The sequence below is a fragment of the Panthera tigris genome, chromosome E3 (genome assembly GCF_018350195.1).
Source record: "Panthera tigris isolate Pti1 chromosome E3, P.tigris_Pti1_mat1.1, whole genome shotgun sequence".
In the NCBI taxonomy this organism is placed as follows: Eukaryota; Metazoa; Chordata; class Mammalia; order Carnivora; family Felidae; genus Panthera; species Panthera tigris.
In genome coordinates, this window is record NC_056675.1 from 5,565,377 (window position 1) to 5,585,715 (window position 20,339).

The window sequence follows — 20,339 nt, forward strand, 5'->3', positions numbered from 1 at the left end:
CACTCTGAGCCAGTAAACTACCCTAAGCACTCACTAGGCACCCTTTTTTACTGGTGGCATGATACTGTATCTCGAGAAACAGCAAGATACTAGTTTCTTTAAAAAACAAAATCAATAAGAATTTATTGTAGCTTGCTTATAGATATACTAAAGTATACCTGGAAGTGAAGCCAGAAAACCCATCCCATTTTTACCAGTGCCACAAAATTATTTGTTATAATTCATTATAAATTACTTGGGAATAATTTATGTGAGAAAGACACAGGACTGCGTGGAGACAGCTGTGCAGTCTTACTGAAGGACGTAAAATACGCGAGCAGATGGAGAGATGTGCCCCGTTTTATGGTGGGAAGGCAGGCAGCGCAATGTCCGTTAACTCAAAATTGAGAAGTAAGCTTCACAAACAATTCCAGTAAGAATCCTCACACGATTTCGGAGGGGGAGTGAAATTATCTTCAGCTTTATATGGAAAAATAAATGTCTCGAAGAGCCAGTGAAGTATGAAAAAGAGGCGAATTGGGGCAGCAAGGGAGGCTTGCTTTACGAGGTATCAGAACTCAGAGTCAGCCACTGAGATAGAGATCAGGACGGTTTTGATGGAGAAACAGGTAAGTGGACAGTAGCCAGTATGAGGAGCAAGTTAGTGTATGGCAAAGTGATGTTCCTGTCACTGGGGAAAAGGTGGCTTCCCTGTCCAATGTGGGCATAGCTCGTTACCCATCGGTGAAAATACTGGACCTCTGCACCACCCTGTATATAAAAATAAAGACGTAAGAAATAAAGGTGATTCCGGCAAAATTGCAGAAGGCTGTGTGTATGTGTTACCGAGGGATGAGCAAGACCTCCTGTCTGGGAAGGTCTTCCTTTCCTGAGGTAGGAAGCCCGGGAGTTGTAAAATAAAGGGTGGATACTACATCAGAGGCTGACTGTTCTCTGCAAATGAAATACTTTGTGTGGCAACAGACACCGTGACAAAGTCCGTGGACGACACCCCTGCGAAGATGTAGCTGCCAACGCAAGGAGCGGCCCCGGGGGGGGGGCGACCGTTCACGATACACAGCGGGCCTCAGAATTGGCGAGAGAACATCGACCCCTAGAAAGACGGGCAGAGACAGGGCCGGGCCAGCGGACGGGAGGATGATCACCTTCAGTAGCTAGGGACACGCAGGTCAAAGTCACAGAACCTCAGGACTAAAGGAGCCCCTGCGTCTGTTGCTGGTAGGGATGTGGGGGAGTTTCCTGAATTTCGTGTAAATCATTACAAATTTTGAAGAGCTTTCAGGGCGGGAGCTGTATAATTAGAAATCCACGTTCCCTTTACCCCCTGCTAGACTCACTTCCCTAGGACATGGAAGCCCTGGAACTTAAGGACATGGATGAGAACGATCTGTTACTGCACCGTGTCGTCTGAAGGGGCGGCAAAACAAAACAAAAAAAAACCACAACAAAGCAACCTTCGTTGTGGGGAGCGAGAACCCATCTCAGTCCGTCCGGCACTGTGGAAGTACCACGCGGCTACCGGAGGGACAGCTGCTGTGCTGGTGACTCCGAGGGCTTTCCGCATTGTGTGATGTTGTTGAGTAAAAAATGAAAAAAAGCGAGGATGTACAGAGGCGGGCGTAACGTCGCATAGAGCAAATGCCTTCTTGTGTGTATACTATGTGTATGGGAAAAGTACAAAGAGATTATAGCTACCAGTCTGTTGAAACGTGTTACCTGGAGGGTGGAGCTGGGGGAGGAACATATTTTAACGTTTATTTATTTTTAAGAGCGCGGGAGAGGGGCAGAGAGAGAAAGAGAGAGGGAGACAGAGAATCTGAAACAGGCTCCAGGCTCTGAGCTGTCAGCACAGAGCCTGATGCAGGGCTTGAACTCACAAACGGTGAGATCAGACCTGAGGCGAAGTTGGACGTTTAACCGACACCCAAGTGCCCCCCCAAAAAATTTTTTTTAATTAAAAAAAGAAAATTAAAAAACTGTGCTTCAGGAAGCCTTAGAAAAAGCCTAGTATTCCAATAACCCAGTTAATGCAAAATGCAGGTATGCTGTGCAGAGAGGATTAGGGAGGACAGAGCTGAAGGTGGGGGCCGGCCACGCCACGGAAGGGATGCGCACCGCAGGAGGAGCGTGTGCGAGAAGCAGAGGGAAGGTGAAAGTGGGTGTCTTCGAGGGGAGGGCCGCTTTGCCTTGGGACCCTAGGTGTCAGTTTAAAATCATCGGTGCTAAGTAATGTATTGGATGTTGCATTTTTCTAGATGGTCCTGGGGCTTTTGGGAAAGTCAGTGTTCTGGGACCCATGGTGTAGCGCTGTGTTCTTAAGCCCGCTGGTTTGTCACTTGCTGAAACGTGCACACCTGAAACACGCCGGCCTTCTCTGACCCTGATCTGATGTGGCCTTTTAGCCCCGGCTTGGATTCTGGGAGTTGTGTGATGGGGAGTACCGGCCCCACCACAGGCCTACTGCGTTTTCACTCACCTTCTTCGTGATCCCGACACACGCCGAGTGTGATGTGGTTGTGTCCGGAAGGCAATTCGTTGGCAGCTTGGCCCCGTCCTTGTTTGGACGTCTTCAGGACGGGCCCAGAGGATCCCCTGCCTTATGTCAGAGTCACCTCCTTCTTAAGGACTTTGAGGGGCGTCACGCTGACCATCTAGCTGGCTCTGGGGAGTGTCCTCTGTCAGCCCCTCGTTCTCTTCCAGGGCACCGCAGCTCAGGAGGTGGCCACAGACAAGACTCAGAGGGGCCCTCGCGTGCTCTCTCTGCTTACCCCTCCTCTCCTTACACCTTGCCCTACAGTTCAGCCTCCCCGGCAGCCTCTGCTTCCACCGTCCAAGGAGGCTGTTGCTCTCTGGGCTCTGCATCTGTGCCGTGGTTTGGAAAGGACCCTCAACGGAAAGCTGGAGCACATGTCGAGCTCACCTCTGGTATTTGGTTTCTCTTCAGGGTCGGAGCCCTGGGCTGTCCGCTGTGCGGGACCTGAAAACCACTTCCTTATGTATTTTGTCCAGTCTGGTCATTGTTTCCGGTGAGGAGATGAGCCATAACCAGGGGTGGAGACCCCTAGCAGCCTGACCATCCACCTCGGTGTCAGCTGTGGCCCAGCCCTGGGGAGAACGGAGAACTGAAGGCTTGGTATGATCCCCGGGCCTCAAAGCCCAGGCCCTCGGTGGTGGACAGCATCCTGGCCAAACCTTTTCCTCAGGGCCCACCCAGCGTTTCACGGTGCAGGTGTTCTGTGTACACGCAGAGCCTGGCGGGTGCCTGGCATGCAGCGGGCGCTCACTAAATGCAGCGTGGTTCAGCTAGCAAGGACTTACCTAGTAAATAGGAGCAAAAGTGGTCAAGACCGTGTCCTGGGTGCCGTTTCAGAACCCGTTTGCTTTCGTCTTGTGCTCGCACCTTTCTGAGCCACATCCTGCAGTTTCTTCAGAACCATGGAATGATTATTTTAACACTTTCACGGCTGCCAGGGGCAGAGCGCTGCGAGCAAAGCAGGGGTTTGGGGCTCAAGTCGTTAATTCAGCGCTCGTCAGAAGATACGCCCCGACCTTTAATCCTTCCGACCCTGTCTCTTCTGTGAAGGGATAATCTTTTTCCTGAAGTGCTTTGTCAAGATGACTTAAGATAATGTATGTCACGCCCTAGAAGAATATTCAGTGCGAAGTTTCAGTAATTTTGCTTCCCGTCTGTTACTCTTTTTGTCAGGAGTTGGGCCGTCTCAGGAAAGTGTAGGTAACATAAATAGAGCCATTTTGAAAATGGCTCCGGCCCCGCCGAGCTGTTTCCAGTCGAGCAGTCCTTCTGGAGATGGGTTAACACTAGCTCTGGTGTGAGCTGAGAGCAAGCAGCGATGCTTCCTGGTGAACCCGGGCGGGGAACTCCTCAGATCTGTGGGTTCCCGCCTCCCGTGTCGGCCTGCTCCACTCACACAGCGGAGGCGACGGCCGTGGGGACCGAGCCAGACAGAGCCTGTCGGGGCCGGATCGTCTGGCACCCTCACCACTAGACCTGTTTTTCAACTTGAAGGAGAATATGCTGCGTATGTTTGTATTCCCCGACCCAAAGCAGCCATTGACGTCAAGAATTACCTGTGCCGTTAAGTTGCACCTTTGTGTTTTTCTGGTCTTTTGCTTTGCGTACTGTCGGGCTTCAGAGAAGGTTTGTACCAATTTTGCGTCAAATTAGAGACCTTTCGTATATAGCTTTATTTTACCCCTGCGAAAGCTTGTGAGTGTGCGTCCCTGTTTGTTCCTGCGGAAACCGAGGCTCTGATGTGTTAAGTGACCTGCCCCGGGTCGCCTTTGTCTGCCGCTTTTCCCCCTGGGCCGTGTGTGGCTCTGGGTCTCTGTGGGGTGGCGGCAGGGGGCAGGTGTGCAAGCCCCCCCAGCCGCACCCCCGTTTTTGGCCTCATCGCTTCGGTTTCCAGGCGACGAGGAGCGTTTCCCTGAGAACACCGGCCGGGTCGTATTCGAGTGTTAGGATGCCTTTGACAGTGAGAGCCGTGGCCTTTCGCTTCTGTAACTTTTCGTCTTTCCCGTAGCCCTCGCGTCCGATGTGTGTCAGGACCTGCACTGAGCGGGCGTGAGGCGCGGGGAAGCGGAGCGGCCCAGGAGCCGCTCGGGCGGACGGCCCGGATGGACGGCCCTCGGGGAAGGCGCCGAGGCCTCTGCAGGTGCCCCCGCCAGCGTCAGGCGGCACGCGCGGGGCCCCGGTGGAATGAGGCACCCAGCTTTTAACTCCGGCCCGAGGAGGGGGACGTGGGGAAGGTTAAGAAGGATCTGTCAACGGAGACTGCGGAAATGCCCGTCAGGGGTGCTCGACACCGAACCTCTGCTGGCGGAACCCGCGGCCCTGTCCTGTTGCGGCTGCCGGTCCCGCGCACGGTGCCACCTGCCTGGAAGTGTGTCCGCTTCCCTGCTCTCGAATGGTGTATTGATTCTTCCTCCCTCCTGCCTCCTTCGTTCCAAACAAGGAGACTAGTTTTCTTCTTAAGATTGGAAGTTTTGGGGCACCTGGGTGGCTCAGTCGGTTGGATGCCCAACTTCAGCTCAGGTCATGATCTCTCGAGCTTTGTGAGTTCAAGCCCCGTGTCAGGTTCTCTGCTGTCAGCTCATAGCCCACTTCAGACCCTCGGTCTCCCTCTCTCTGTGCCTCTCTCTCTCTCTCTCTCTCTCTCTCTCTCTCTCAAAAACAAATGAACATTGAAAAACAAGATGGGAAGTTTCTTGGAGCACCTGGGTAGCCCAGTCGATTAAATGTCCACCTTTTGATTTTGGCTCAGGTCATGATCTCACAGTTCATGGGATCGAGCCCTGCGTCAGACTCTGTGCTGACAACACGGAGCCCACTTGGGATTCTCTATCTCCTCTCTCTCTCTGCCCCTCACCCATGCATGTGCGCGCGCTCTCTCACCTTCAAAATAAATAAATACTAAAAAAAAAAAAAAAAAAAAGATTGGGAGTTTCTCTGTTGCTCCCAGACACCACAGGCCTGAAAGCTTCTGAATGGACACTGAAAATTACCACTAGCAAACACAGCGTAGAGAAGAGTTGAACATAACCCGTTGGAAGTCTCAGTCCGCACCTGTTCATCGAGGACCAGCCGTACGCATGAAACAGCCCTCTGCTTGCTGGCCTGACGTGTTGTCGCTGGCAGTTACTGGTGGGGACGGCCTCTCGCTGGCTCTGCCACCCTAGTGGAGTTCCTTTGCTCCTAGGCCTGCTTCCTCATCTGTAAATAAGGAGCATGATAGCATCCGCCTCAGAGGTTCGTCGTGAAGAGTATATGTGTTAATACGTGGCTGGAGCTCAGAGAAGTGCCCGTGTAGAGTGAGTGCTTTGCAAATAACAGCCACTGAGGTGTGCCTGAATCCGTGCTGCCGTCACCAGCCTCATTAGCGTCCTGTTCCCCACGTGGAAGCTTTGAAGAGTGAAATCTTTGAAGATAAGAATGTAATCACTATAGGATTGTCTTCTACGATCAGAGGAAGACAGACATGTGGAGTTTTGGACCGCAGAAAGCCAGTTTTTGATAACTTTGTGATTTGACACTAAATTCAGTATGCTTTTCTGTCTTGACTTAGTGGACTTTTTAATTCCTATGCCGAATGATGATTAAAAAGATAAAAAGATTAAAAGATGATAAAGGGCTTATACCAAAATCCGAAGTGCTGACTCTGTTGTCTGTATGGAGAGTTCCTTCCGAAAAAGCAGTTTTTACTTTTCAGTGGGTATGTTTTTGAGAATTAACATGTTCTTAAATAAACGATACAAATGAACTGTTTTAAGCAAGTCCTGAAAATGTGTTCTTTACCTACCTGTGGAGACGTGAGGTTTGCGAGAAGTAATTTGGAAAGGGCCTCCTTAGAATGCTCACATGTCTTTGAGAAGGAAAAGTTAAAAAAACAAACATTTTTAATAATGTAGATTAATTTTAGGTGCTTGAGGCTGTAACTTTATTCATCTATACTCCTAATAAACAGACTACCACTAGACTGTTACTCAAGTAATACAAGTTACTGTAAAAAACTCTTCAGACAATTTAGTATTTTAGAATTCTTGGTCACTCTTAAAACACTGGGAAATGAGCCATTGATCTGGTATTGACACGGCACAAGGTAAAGATGTGGTCAGCGTTTAACCTTAGCAGTTGTTTGTAAAACAATCTGATCGTCACCAGGGACTTAAGTAACAAAGAACGTGACATATAATCCCTTTCCCGTTAAAAAAGAATCTAAAACGTTATGGAGCCAGGGAGCCCAGCACACCACTCTGCTTTGTAGCAAATCTGAGGTCACATTGTGCTGTTTGCGGGTTCCCGTTGTCCTCATGCTCACATCCCTCTTTCTGTTTTCAGTGATTTAGCCCTGCGGAATTGTTTCCTTACCTCGGATCTAAATGTGAAAGTGGGAGATTATGGGATAGGACTCAGCAGGTACAAGGTAAGCCAAGGTTTAAAGATTCTCTCCTGAAGCTGATTTGATTTCATAGTCCCGAGGTGGTCATATCACAAATGCCACCCTGTTCGTCAAAGGAGGGTAAGATCTTGGCTACGTTGCCTTTCTGGAGAGCGGTTTGTTCATTTTAACGGTAGTGTTGGCTTCTGACGAGCAGTTTGTCGAGATGAGTGGCTCTGTGCTGAGGTTTTGTGACCGCTTTCCAAAGGCTTTGTGTAAAAAGACTTTTACACTGTGTAATTGATGTAATTTGATGGTGCATAATAAATTTTAGCATGAACCAATGGGCAATAATTCATGACCACCTGTATCAAAAAATAATACCGTGCATGTCATATCAGTATTTCTCCAGTAGAGTTTTGGCCCAAATTGAGTAAGCTTAGAAGTTTCGATTTTTAAACTCTGCCATAACTGTATCCCCAAAGAAGATAAGAGGTAGTTGAGGTTTTCACTTGTTTTTGTGTAGCCCAACTGCATGAGGTAGTGTGACGTGGGGCAAAGAATGTGACTGTCCTGGCTCCACGCCAGCAGCAGTGACACGAGGGTCGTGTCTGTTCTTTCTTACGGGGTTCTTGTGAGGGCCCCGGGGTCATATTTTCATAGTATTTTGTAACTGAAGTACATTATGCAAATATAAGTTGGTTATTTGTCTACACGGTACCTCTAGTGTCTTGAGCCCTTGCTGTCTACCAGGCACCATGAAGTAATTGCGGGCATTATCTCATTTAATCCTCACCATAAAGGGAGGTGGGAATTGTATGATCCCCACTTAACAGATAAAGAAAAAGGCTTATTAGCGTATTTGTTGGCTGCCCAGGGTCAGATAGATAGCCAGCAGGTGAACGGTTGAGCCTGGACTTACAACCCAGTCTGTGTCATTCTCGAGTCTGTGCTTTTATTCGGTAACGTAGGCACTGCTGCCCTACCTGGGGCATAAGGCCCAGCATGTTTTAAAAGATGCTTTGCTCAGAGTCTGTGTTCTGTGCATCCGACGTGGCGTACCTTCCTTTTCCAGGAAGGAAGGTTCATGGCTGGGCGAGCGTTCATGGCTCAGAAAGCAGCTCATGGAGCCCAGGAGGCTTCAGAGAAAAACCTCACCCACCTCCTGCCCAGAAAATCTCTCTTGACGCCCACTTCTTTGTCTCATGTGTCTTTTGGGTTGAGTATTTGTTTTCTGAGAATGACCTGGCATTAAATCATTGACTTCGCTAAAAACCATAATAGAATTAAAAATCCTGTATGTTTTCTAATAAAACAGGAGGATTATATTGAAACAGATGATAAAAAAATTTTCCCTCTGCGATGGACTGCTCCAGAACTAGTAACCAGCTTTCAAGACAGACTGCTAACTGCAGATCAAACGAAGTATAGTAATATCTGGTATGTACTGATTTGCCATTCTGTTCGACTTTTGTGTAGCCAAGACTTAACTTCTTTCTCCTTGAGTGCTTAAGGAGAAATAGTTGAATAAGATGTAGGAACACAGGAGTGCCTGATGGTGTGAAAAAGACAGTTTATCGACGTCCTAGCAATTATCACAACTGTGATATCATTAACTTTTCTCTTACCCGTTCAACAGTAATAAGGTCCATAAATGTAGGAACCAGGTCTGTTTTCTGTGTCGACTGTAGGGCCTACAGTATAATAGAGGTTTTAAATATTGACTGCAGTGAACGAAAAAACAGAAGTTTGGACCATTATGTGATACTGTGATTTGTAGGAGATCAGTTTAATGGAAGTTGATAAAGAAATGCGTTTACGTCCTTGACTAACAATTTCTGTTACAGCTTTCTTAATTTGTGTATACATTTTTTTTGTACTGTTATCCTGCCTTTTCTATTTTCTTTTCCTCTTCCTGCCTTCATCTGGATTGATTTTTTTTAACTTCTTTTTCCTATTAGTTTGGGAGCTGTATACTCTAGTCCTGTACTTTTATTAAAAGTTACCCTAGAAGTTATAACGTGTATTCCACTTACTGTAGTCTAATGTATCAGTTCATGTCTTGGCCCTCTCTCTCTGAACGTTGCAAGGCCCTCAGGATACTTTAACATACTTCAACTTGGTTTAATTATACACCTCCCCCCCACACGCGTGTATGCACACACACGCACACAATACGTAATTGCTGGGGTTTTTTTTTTTTCTTTTACCCTCACAACACGTTGTTCTTATTATTTTTTTGGGTTTTTGGTTTTTGGTTTTGGGGTTTTTTTGTTTTGTTTTGTTTTTTAGCAGTTTTTTGTTTAGGTTGATCCATGTAATCAAACCCCTTTGCTCTAAGTTCTCTTTTCTTTTCTTTTTTTCTTTTAAATCTCAGACATTCCATCTGGGATCATTCGCCCTTTGTCTGAAGTACATCCTTCAGAATTTCCCGTAGTGAGGGCCTGCTTGCTGGTAACAGACCCTCAGGTTTTTGTGCGTCTGAACATACCTTTATTTTGTCCTCGTTTTTGAAATATATTTTTACTTGATGACAGTTACTTTCTCTCAGCATATTGAAGAGATCATTCTACTGTCTTCTGGCTTCCATTGTTGCTATTGAGAAGTCAGCTGTAAGTCTCCCTAAGCCCTTTGAAGGTAATGTGACTTTTGCTCTCTGGCTGCTGTTAAACTCTTCTCTCTGTCTTCTGTTTTTGTAGTTTCACTCTGATGTGTATGGGTGTGGATTTCTTCTGTTTTTCTGCTTGGGATTTATTTGGCTTTTTCAAATCTGTAGTTTGATGGTGTTCTCAGCCCTTACCCTTCAAGTACTGCCTCTGCTCCATTTCTGTCCTTTGGGAAGTCTAATTAGACGTGTGTTTTTTGCCTTCCTGCTCGGCCTTCTGTCTCTTAATCTCTTCCTTTTTACACTCTGTCTCTCTGACTCTCTGTGCCACACTCTAGATAATTTTCGAGACCTGTGCTCCAGCCACTAATTCTCTCTCTCTCTAAAACTCTGTCTTCAAGTGTGTCTGTTCTTCTGTTAAATCTGTCTACTAAGTTCTATGGTTCAGCTATTGACTTTTCAGTTGGAGGAAGTCGACTGGATTTTTTAAAACCTGTCCCAGTGTTCTTAACAATTGGGTTGTGATCTGTGTCAGGTGATTCCAGTATCTGAAGTCTTTGTGGATTTGATCTTGCTGGTTCTTGATGTTGCCTCATTGCCTTGGGGTGAGGATCTCAGAAACCGAGAATTGAGCAGCATTCCTCCCGAGAGGATCTACGCTTACTTATGTGTGTCGGATACCAGGGTTGTCCTGCCGTGTAAGGGGACTGTGCTTTACATATTCAGCTTGAGGTTTTTTTGACCACTCAGGTGATGTGAATTTGGGCTGCAGATCCAATCAAGGGGCAGCTCTGTGGTTACAGCTTGTTAGGGGCCAACCCCCCCTTACACACACACACACACACACAGTCCCTTTCTCTCTCTCTCTCTCTTTCTCTCTCTCTCTCTCTCTCTCTCTTCTCTCTCTCTCTCTCTCTCTCTCTCTCTCTCTCTCTCTCTCACTCACACACACACACACACACACACACACACACACACACGCAAACACTTACTCAGAGCCCCTCAGTGCCAAGTCAGCTTGCCTTTCAGGCTCCTGGAGGGGGTGCGGGCAGGCTTATTTTTATGGTGAGGAGGTCTGTCTGTGATTCCCCTTACTTAGGACAGACCCAGGGCTTTGGCCTGTTCACCACCCCCACCATCCCCTTTGAGCCTTGTAAACCAAGACCACAAAAGCCCAAGTTCTGTGATTCAGCAAATGCACCAGCTCAAAGGTGGTTCTATTGTTTTTGAAATGTTTGTTTATTTTTGAGAGAGGCAGAGACAGAGACAGAGCAAGGGAGGAACAGAGAGAGAGGGAGACACAGAATCCGAAGCAGGCTCCAGGCTCCGAGCTGTCAGCACTGAGTCCAATGCAGGGCTCAAACTCATGAACCGTGAGATCATGACCTGAGCTGAAGTCAGACACTTAACAGACTGAGCCACCCAAGTGCCCCTCTATTTTTTTTTCAAGTTTATTTATTTATTTTGGTGGGGGGAGGGACAGCGAGAGGGGGAGAGAATACCAACTGCTGACAGCTTGGAGCCTGGCGTGTGGGGCTCAATCCCACAAACCATGAGATCATGACCTGAGCCAAAATCAAGGGTCAGGCGCTCAACTGACTGATCCACCCAGCGGCCCCTCAGAGGTGGTTTTAGTATTCTCCTTAGCTCTTCAAGTTCTAGGGTTTTTCCTGGTAATTCCATGCTATCTTATCTCATCTGTGATGCCTTTAAAAAGATAATTTTAATGTTTTGTCCAAATTTTTACTATTCCTAGCAGGGTGTTTAACCTGAGAGCTTAGCCTGTGCTCCTGGACACAGAGCCCACCCCTGGTTTCTGACACCGTGACAAGTCTAGCGGTAGGGCGGGCAGCATTGCCGACATCAGCCTGCGGCAGGGGCCGCGCTGCCCTGTGCCGGGGGGGACGGGAGGGACCTCTCTCAGAGAGTTTTGCTGGAAGAGCGGGTAAGACCCCTCCTTTCTCCCCAGAAGGAGGAGGCCAGTGGTACTCGAGGAGGCAAGGGCCAGTTCAAGGTAAAGAATTCCGCAGCTGGGGGTGAGGGGCCGTGACTGACGGCGGCTGTCCTGCAGGAGACTGCACAGCGTAGCACAGAGAGCCCCGGGGCAGGGACGGACCTTGATGAGGGGACACGGCTCTTCTCTGTGGCCTGTGTGAGGAGATGAGAAAGGGAGACCGGAGACGTTAGAGGTGGGGGGTGGGGAGTCGAGAAAGCCCACGCGTCATGCTTCCTGAACAGGGTGAGCCGGGGGCCGGCGAGGGCTTTGGTTTGGGAACGGGCCTTCTCGAGAGAGGGAGTTTTAGAGCAGGCATTTGGAGAGTTGCAACGGGTAGGGTCATGTGCCCAAGCTCACACCAGGTGTGGCAGCGAATTTCTTATTTTCCTCACTTAAATTGTAGACTCCCTAAAGTCATCGATAGCGTCTTAAACTTGTTTTGTATCCAGAACGACCCTCTGCCTCTGGCAGGTCTGTGCCGGCGAGAAGGTGTGTTCTCCTTCTTGAATTGAGTTGGGAGATTTGGGTCTATTTTGTTTCCTCTGACAGAAGTGATCTCTCAGCTTAGATTCTGAATGTGCTTTCTTTCACTGATTTGTGAAGTTAACGTAAATTAACTCATAAGTTACGTTGTACTGTACAGTATCAGATAATATACGTATTTATTTAATGCGGTTTATTATTCAAACAAACACCTGGAGGCCTCGATCCCAGGTCATGTAAACCATCCACACCCAAACCTGGCTGGATGTCAGAATCACTAGGGAACTTTTTTTTTTTTTAAGTTTATTTTTTTATTTTGAGAGAAAGAGAAATCGTGAGTGGGGGAAAGGACAGAGAGAGAGGGAGAGAGAGAGAAAGAGAGAGGATCCCAAGCAGGCTCTGCACTGTCAGCGCCGAGCCCGATGTGGGGCTCGAACTGACGAACCACGAGATTGTGACCTGAGCCGAAGTCAGACGCTTAACTGCTTAACCGACCGAGCCACCCAGGCGCCCCTTTAAATGCAGTTTCCTAGGCCACACCTACATTATCACGTAAGAGCCCTTGGGGTGGGGGGTTCCCAGATGACACAGATAGTCAGCCAGGCTTGGGAGCCATTGCAGTGGCCAGGAGATGCCGTATGACCCAGGTGGAGATGCAGAGACTGCTTAGAGGAGGTGGAGAGTAAGTGTCCCTCTGGCTGAGCCGCAGAGGCTGTGACCGTGGTGACAGAGGACTTGGTGTGAGGGAGGGGGATGGGTCCCAGGAGGGGCATTCCCTTCTGCCTGTGGTAACAGCCATGGGCCTGGAGGCACGGAGAGGCTCCAGCAGGTGGCCCACGGGTAGCTGGCGGGATGATGGGAAGAAGCCCCTCCGAAACAGCAACCAAACCCACCTGTTTACGACTGTCGCGAGCGGGATTTCTTTGTCTGCCTCAGGATGTTCCTCTCGTATCTCACCGTTTTACTGAACTCTTACATCGTTCTAAAGATGTGCCAAAAAATTTCTTGAGTTTCAAAGTGGACAGTTACACTAGCTCTTATCTATAATTATGCCCGTTCCTTGTTTAAGTTTTTCTTTCTGCGTTGGTACTCTAGAGTACTCTGTAGCAAATGTGAGGAGGCATACTTGACCTCATTGTATTGAAGGTGCCTTTTTTTAAAAATCACGTTAAAGGGCTATCTTTAATAACCTTTTCAGTACACACCTTATTCTTAAAGTCACTAATAAAAATGTGGGTGTTAAAAATTTGACATCTAAAGGGAGGAGGAAATGACTGTTTCCTTTTTTCCACAGGTCCCTAGGTGTGACACTTTGGGAGCTCTTTGATAATGCTGCTCAGCCTTATTCCAACCTCTCCAACTTAGATGTTCTCAATCAGGTCATTCGAGAGAGAGACACAAAACTCCCTAAGCCCCAGCTGGAGCAGCCTTATTCTGACAGATGGTGGGTAACTCTACTTTACTTTTTTGTTGTCTTCAGAAGATAAGGAAATCCTCTGTCTGTGGGTGTTAGTTATATACTCCCCATTTTGATTGATTGATTGATTGATTATCTTAGAGGGGGTGGGGAGCACCAGTGGAGGAAGGGGCACAGGGGAGGGGAGGGACAGAGAATATGAATCTTATGCAGGCTCTCATCAAGGAGCCTGACACAGGGCCGGATCCCACGACCTTGGGATTGTGACCTGAGCCAAAAGAAAGAGTCGGACTCTTCAACCTACCGACCCACCCAGGCGCCCCAGTATATTTATTCCCTGTTTTTAAACGATAAATGTTGTGAAAAGCCAAGATTTGTGTATCATTCACAACTGATTTTAATTTTTTTTTTTTAATGTTTTATTTATTTTTGAGAGAGACAGAGACAGAATGTGAGTGGGTTAGGGGCAGAGAGAGAGGGAGGCACGGAATCCGAAGCAGGCTCCAGGCTCCGAGCTGTCAGCACAGAGCCCGACGTGGGGCTTGAACTCACGAGCTGTGAGATCGTGACCTGAGCCAAAGTCGGACGCTCAACCGACTGAGCCACCCAGGCGCCCCACAACTGATTTTAGAATTAACATATATTTTAAAAATGTAATGTTAGTTTTGGAAAAAGTGTACAACAGGTAGGAGTTTATGTATTCTGTGCAATAAGAAAAAATGTGAAGTCTGAACCAATTAGAAAAGTCAACATTAGGGAGTTTCCTATTGTGGAATTGTTTTAAAATGAAGCTATTTTGCAGGCGCCTGGGTGGCTCAGTCGGTTGAGCGTCCAACTTCAGCTCAGGTCATGATCTCACACGTGAGTTTGAGCCCCACGTCAGGCTCTGTGCTGCCAGCTTAGAGCCTGGAGCCTGGTTTGGATTCTGTGTCTCCCTCTCTCTCTGCCTCTCCCCCGTTCATGCTCTGTCTCTCTCAAAAATAAATAAACTTAAAAAAAAAAAAATGAGGCTATTTTTGTAAGTGATACCTAATATGTGAGAAAAGAGCACAGGAAGGATAATATTTAAATTGGCGGCAGAAGCTAATTTGCATAGTGCATATTGACATTTGCCAAACAAATTTACTTCTTACGAGTCTTCAGACCAGTTCTTACTCCGCTTCCATTCAGGATCACGTTCACCTCTTTCTAAGCCTCTGTCTACACCACTGCCTGCCCAGTAGGCACTGCCCGTGAAGCGAGGCAACCCCATGCACTGAGGCAGTGCTTGGCTCCCACACCGCTCGAACTGTCTCACCCGGAATAACTTGACACATACTGCCTACAGTTAACACTTTGAAGTTGCCTTTGTCTTCCCTTTTGTTCGTGGCTATGTCGTGGGAGGTTGGCTCTATTCAGCCAACCCTTCGAAGACCCAGCTCCCGCTTGCTCTCTTCTTTGGACTTCATTTTCTACTGTTTCCCTCCGCTTTCAGCCCCTTTTATGATCTAAGGAGACCATGTGCTACGTAAGATTGTAGTGTTACTTTTCATTGCGGGGAGGAGTTAGAGATTAGTCACTACTGCATTTGTCTCTGAGAATTCTTGCAAAATAAAATGAGTAAATCTAAAAAACGTAAGACAAGTGCATTCTTTACTACATAGACCACCTGTGGCGATTTTTTAAAGAGGAGATCATGTTAAAACTGTTTCTAAATTCAGGGGATAAGTCACTGGGTAGACACCAGAAGGAAAATGGCAAACACTGATACTGGGACATGTCCCGGGAACACACAAAATTAGTAGGCCCAACGTTTATGTTTCTTCATTTCCTCTTGCGCCACAATGTATTCCACCGTGAACCGAGATCCTTCATGTGGCTGACAGTGATTATAGCATAGAAACTTTTGAGGTGCGAGTTGGCTTGGGAGTCCTCGTGAAGTCCTTTCTTGTTTTAAAGCAGTTTTACCATCATTCCATTAATCACCTCTGAATCGTTGCCCAGGTATGAAGTTTTGCAGTTCTGCTGGCTGTCCCCGGACAAGAGACCAGCGGCCGAGGACGTGCACAGGTTGCTCACCTACCTGCGGATGCAAAGCCAAAGGGACTCAGAAGTCGACTTTGAGCAGCAGTGGAATGCTCTTAAACCGAATACAAACAGCAGAGACACTTCAAGTAATGCCGCATTCCCAATCCTCGACCACTTCGCCAGGGACCGGCTGGGTCGTGAGGTGGAGGAAGTCCTCACCGTGACCGAGACCAGCCAGGGCCTGAGCTTTGAGTATGTCTGGGAGGCAGCCAAGCACGACCACTTTGACGAGCGCAGTCGGGGCCCCCCGGACGAAGCCTTGTCCTACACGAGCATCTTCTTTCCGGTTGAAGTTTTTGAGAGTTCACTTTCAGACCCCGGGCCGGGGAAACAAGATGACAGTGGCCAGGATGTGCCCCGTGGGGCCCCCGGAGTGGTCCCTGTGTTTGATGCCCACAACCTTTCTGTCGGAAGCGACTATTACATCCAGTTGGAAGAAAAAGGCGGCAGCAACTTGGAGCTTGATTACCCACCCGCACTGCTCACAACTGAAATGGATAACCCGGAAAGGATACACGAGGAGGCGCCCCAATTCCTGACACTCCGGAACCTTGAATTAGAGGAGTCCAGTACAGATGAGGATTTCTTCCAAAGCGGTGCAGACCCCAAAGATTCCAGCGTACCCGAGGACGTACAGGTCCCCAGGGGCCCTGAGAGCCCTTTCAACAGTATATTTAGTGATCTTGACAAATCAGAGGATCTGCCCAGTCACCAAAAGATATTTGACTTGATGGAACTAAATGGAGTTCAAACCGACTTGAAGCCGACCGCTTTCGGTTCAAGTCCGGACGACTCCAGAGAGTCTGTTGTAACGTGCCACTTTGAGAAAGATAAGCCCCGTAAGCTTTTTGACGGCGAGCCTCTTTGCTTATCAGAAACCCTCATGCACCAAGATAATTTTGATCCACTGAACGTTCAAGAGCTGTCAGCAAACTTTTTGTTTCTTCAAGAGAAAAACCTACTAAAAGACTCACTGTCTGACAAAGAACATCTAAATGATCTTCAAACAGAACTTAAAAACGCTGGCTTCACCGAAACGATATTAGAAACTCCACATAGGAACTCTTTAGGTACTGAAGTGAAGTTTGCCGAGAACAAACCAGGCTTTCCTTCGCTGCAGGAAAGCCTCAGCGCCAAGGGTCAGGATGCAGGTGTCGTGTTCAAGGACAGCACTTTGAACACCTCGTTACAGCCTTCCCCAGAAGCGCGGGTAGCTCCTACCTCGCTGGAGACAGAAGGAACATCTCCCCGCTTACCTCCAGATACGTCCCCGAAGCAGGGAGAACCCACATGCTCGGATGTCCGTAGCCACGAAGACCGTCTCTGCCAAGAAACGAATCCGGACCCTGTGACCATCACGGTAGAAACCCCCGCAGCGGCTGCCAGAGCACACGGTGTTGGTGACCCGTCCCGGGACCTGACCCGCCAAAGCGAAGAGGCCTTGACACTGACCAAAAGTGACCCGGTTCTTACTGATGACATTTTTGCCAATGAGGTGAGTATAGGAAGCGGTGTTCCAGAATTGAGACAGAACTTCCCAAATCAGCCGCTCTCAGAAGACCGACACGCTGACCGTGTGCTGGAGAAAAGCTCGGAAGGTGCGGACGCTCTGAGTGAGCTGCATTGTAAAGCGGCTGCCAAGGAGGGGGGCCTGGTGTCCGCCCTGTCCTCAGACTCGACCAGTCAAGACAGCCTCTTAGAAGACAGCTTGTCAACACCCATTCCGACTTCGGAACAGTCTGTGGAGACCCCGGACTCTCTGGATTCGGTGGATGTCCGTGACGTTTTATTGGGATCCTTAGGCTCTCACACTCCTCAGAAACTCGTGCCCCCCGATAAGCCTGCAGACAGTGGCTACGAGACGGAGAACTTGGAGTCCCCTGAATGGACCCTGCACCCCGCCCCCGACGGCGCCTCGGCCGCGGAGGCGGCCGCGGCGGGCGACGGCAGCCGTGGCACCCTGCCCCCCAACCCGGTCATCGTCATCTCAGACGCAGCCGACGGCCACAGGGGTACGGAAGTGGCCTCGCAGACTTTCGCGCCTGGCTCTCAGAGCTCGTACCGAGACTCCGCCTACTTCTCAGATAATGACTCTGAGCCCGACAAGAAGTCCGAGGGCGTCCCGGGACCCTCGGCCTCGGCCTTGGTGGTGGTAACGGACCAGCCGCTGCCTGAGCCGGTCGTGCCGGAGCAGAGTCCTGGCGCCAAGGACAGTTGCCTGGAAACCAGCCACGGCGAGCCAGACCGAAGCTGTCTCCCTGCTTCGCACAGTTCCGGTCACCCGGCGTCCAGAGACACTTCGGAACCGGCACCACCTGACGTTTCCAAACAGACGCCGCCTCCCGAAGACGAGGCCGGCAGTCCCTTGAGTTTGGGGAACTCCGAGCTGAGCAGCAGCGATGACTTCGAGGCACCAGAGGAGCGCCCCTGCACGCTCGCTTCCACCGGAACCAACACCAACGAGCTCCTTGCCTTTGCGAGTTCCGCCCTGTGCCCCGGCAGCACGGCGGACGTGACGGCGGAGAAGTCGTCGTGCGGCCACTCCGAGGGCCCCAAGCTGAAGGAGCCGGACGTCGAAGGGAAGTACCTGGGGAAACTTGGAGTGTCGGGCATGCTGGACCTCTCCGAGGACGGCATGGATGCCGACGAGGAGGACGAAAACAGCGACGACTCGGACGAAGACCTGCGGGCGTTTCACCTGCACAGCCTGAGCTCCGAGTCGGAGGACGAGACCGAGCACCCGGTGCCCGTGATCCTCAGCAACGAGGACGGGAGGCATCTGCGCAGCCTGTTGAAACCTGCGGCCGCTGTCGCCATCGACCAGCTGCCGGACGACTGGAAGAAAGAAAAGAAGGCGGTGACGTTTTTTGATGATGTCACGGTCTATCTGTTTGACCAGGTATCTGTTAACCTCCACACGTTGTCGTCTCGGGGAATTCCAGAACGTGTTAGGAAATCGAGTGCGCTTTGTCTTCCTGATGGCCACTTTGAGGCCGCAGAGTGTGTTAGGATTCCCCAAAGATGGGAATTTGGGGTTGGTTACGGTTCCCAAGAATATGCAGAGATGTAGTTGGGACAGGGAAGTCCTGTGGAGTTAAGGGAAGGAGACCCGGATGCCCTTTCTGGGTCTGCCGGCAGAGGCGTGCTGAAGTCGGCTGCGCTTTACACACCGCGTTTCCATAACCCAGCAGTTGGCAGTGGTGGTCAGCACGCAGGTGCAAGCCGGAACAGTGTGTGGCTCACAGGTAGCCCCGGAGTTGCCGGCCACCGGCGGTCCCTGTGGATCGGGACCAGGGAGCGGCAGCGGCAGAGGCAGAACCGTGGCCCTCCAGGCCTCCCGTGCCTGCTGGGCCCTGCTCCACGAGCTCAGACTTCAGCCTCTTGAAAAATGAAGGGTTGAAGATTTTCTTGTGTCTGTCACTGATTTCTAGTCTGATTCTGTTACGGTCAGAGAGCGTGTCTGATATGGTTTCAGTTCCTTTAAACTTAAAAAGGTTTGTTTCGGAGCCAGGCTACGGTCTGTCTTGGTGAACGTTCCACGTGTACTTGAAAGAACGTGCCTGAATGTCCGTTGGATCTGGACGGTGGGTGGTGTTCAGTTCTTCTGCACTGGTGCTGAGGTGCTGATTTTTCTGCCTGCTGGTAGTTCCGTCCGTGGCCGGATAGGAGAGAGAGAGGTGTTGAAGTCTCTGACTGCAATTCTGGATTTGTCTCTCTCGGTTTGCTAGTCTGTGCTTCCTCTGTTTTGCGGCTCTGTTGTTAGCCGCATGCACGTTTAAGACCATTAGATCTTGTTGTTGAGATGACCTTTTACCGCGACAGAATGTCCTTCTTTATTCCCTTGTCTGATATTCATGTAACCGCTCCAGCTTTCTTTTGATTGGCATTTGCATGAGATCTCTTTCTTCAACCTTCTACTTTCAGTCTACGTGTATCATTATGTTTGACGTTAGTTTCTCGTGAGTAGCAAATCAGTTTTTAAATCTCTTCTGAAAAATCCTGTCTTCTAATTGATGGTTTTAGGCCACTTACATTTAATAAAATTAGTCTTGTTTGGATTTTGGCATACCATTTTCTTCGTTTCTGTTTGTTTTTACTTGGTCGTTCTTCCCATCTTTGTGGTAATTTAGGCCTTTTTTAATATTACCTTTTAATTTATCATTGCATTTTTTTACTACGTATCTTAGGTTTTGTCATGGTTTGGGGGATTAAAATATACATACTTGTCACGATCTACTTAGAATCAGTACTGTACCATTTCCAGTGGAAAGCAGAAACCTTATTACTGCTGTCTGGTATATTATTCCACGCGCTTACTCTGAAAGCCCCGTCAGACGGTGCTCTGCATGATCAGTGTTTCCAGCAATCAAACATGTTTTAAGAAACTCAGGAGGGGCGCCTGGGTGGCTCGGTCGGTTAAGTGTCCGACTTCGGCTCAGGTCATGATCTCACGGTCCGTGAGTTCAAGCCCCGGGTCGGGCTCTGTGCTGACAGCTCAGAGCCTGGAGCCTGTTTCAGATTCTGTGTCTCCCTCTCTCTCTCTGCCCCTCCCCTGTTCATGCTCTGTCTCTCTCTGTCTCAAAAATAAATAAATGTTAAAAAATAAAAAAAGAAAAAAAAAAGAAACTCAGGAGGTGACAAATTGGGTTCTGTTTATCCACACGGGCTCTACTGTTTCTCTCTTTTCATTTTTGATGTTCCAGGATCCTTCTGGTATCATTTCCCTTCCGTTTGAAGAAGTTTGGCTTTTTTTTTTTTTTTTTTAATCAAATCTGACAACAAATTACCTTAGTTTCCCTCACTCCTTAAAGATATTTTCTCTGAATCCGCAGTTCAGAGTTGACAGCTCTCTTCTCTCAGTATTATTATGTCTGT

The 20,339-nt window shown here is 48.9% G+C and overlaps 1 protein-coding gene across 3 annotated transcripts in view; it reads left to right on the forward strand.

Moving 5' to 3' along the window:
• The window catches only part of LMTK2 (lemur tyrosine kinase 2), a 77,234-nt gene that overhangs the window by 52,976 nt on the left and 3,919 nt on the right, over positions 1-20,339 (forward strand). For all 3 annotated transcript variants that reach the window (XM_042972428.1, XM_042972429.1, XM_042972430.1), the window contains exons 8-11: positions 6,857-6,941; positions 8,215-8,336; positions 13,275-13,424; positions 15,381-18,363. In XM_042972428.1, the coding sequence (XP_042828362.1) occupies positions 6,857-6,941; positions 8,215-8,336; positions 13,275-13,424; positions 15,381-18,363 (3,340 nt within the window). The remainder of the gene's footprint in view (positions 1-6,856; positions 6,942-8,214; positions 8,337-13,274; positions 13,425-15,380; positions 18,364-20,339) is intronic.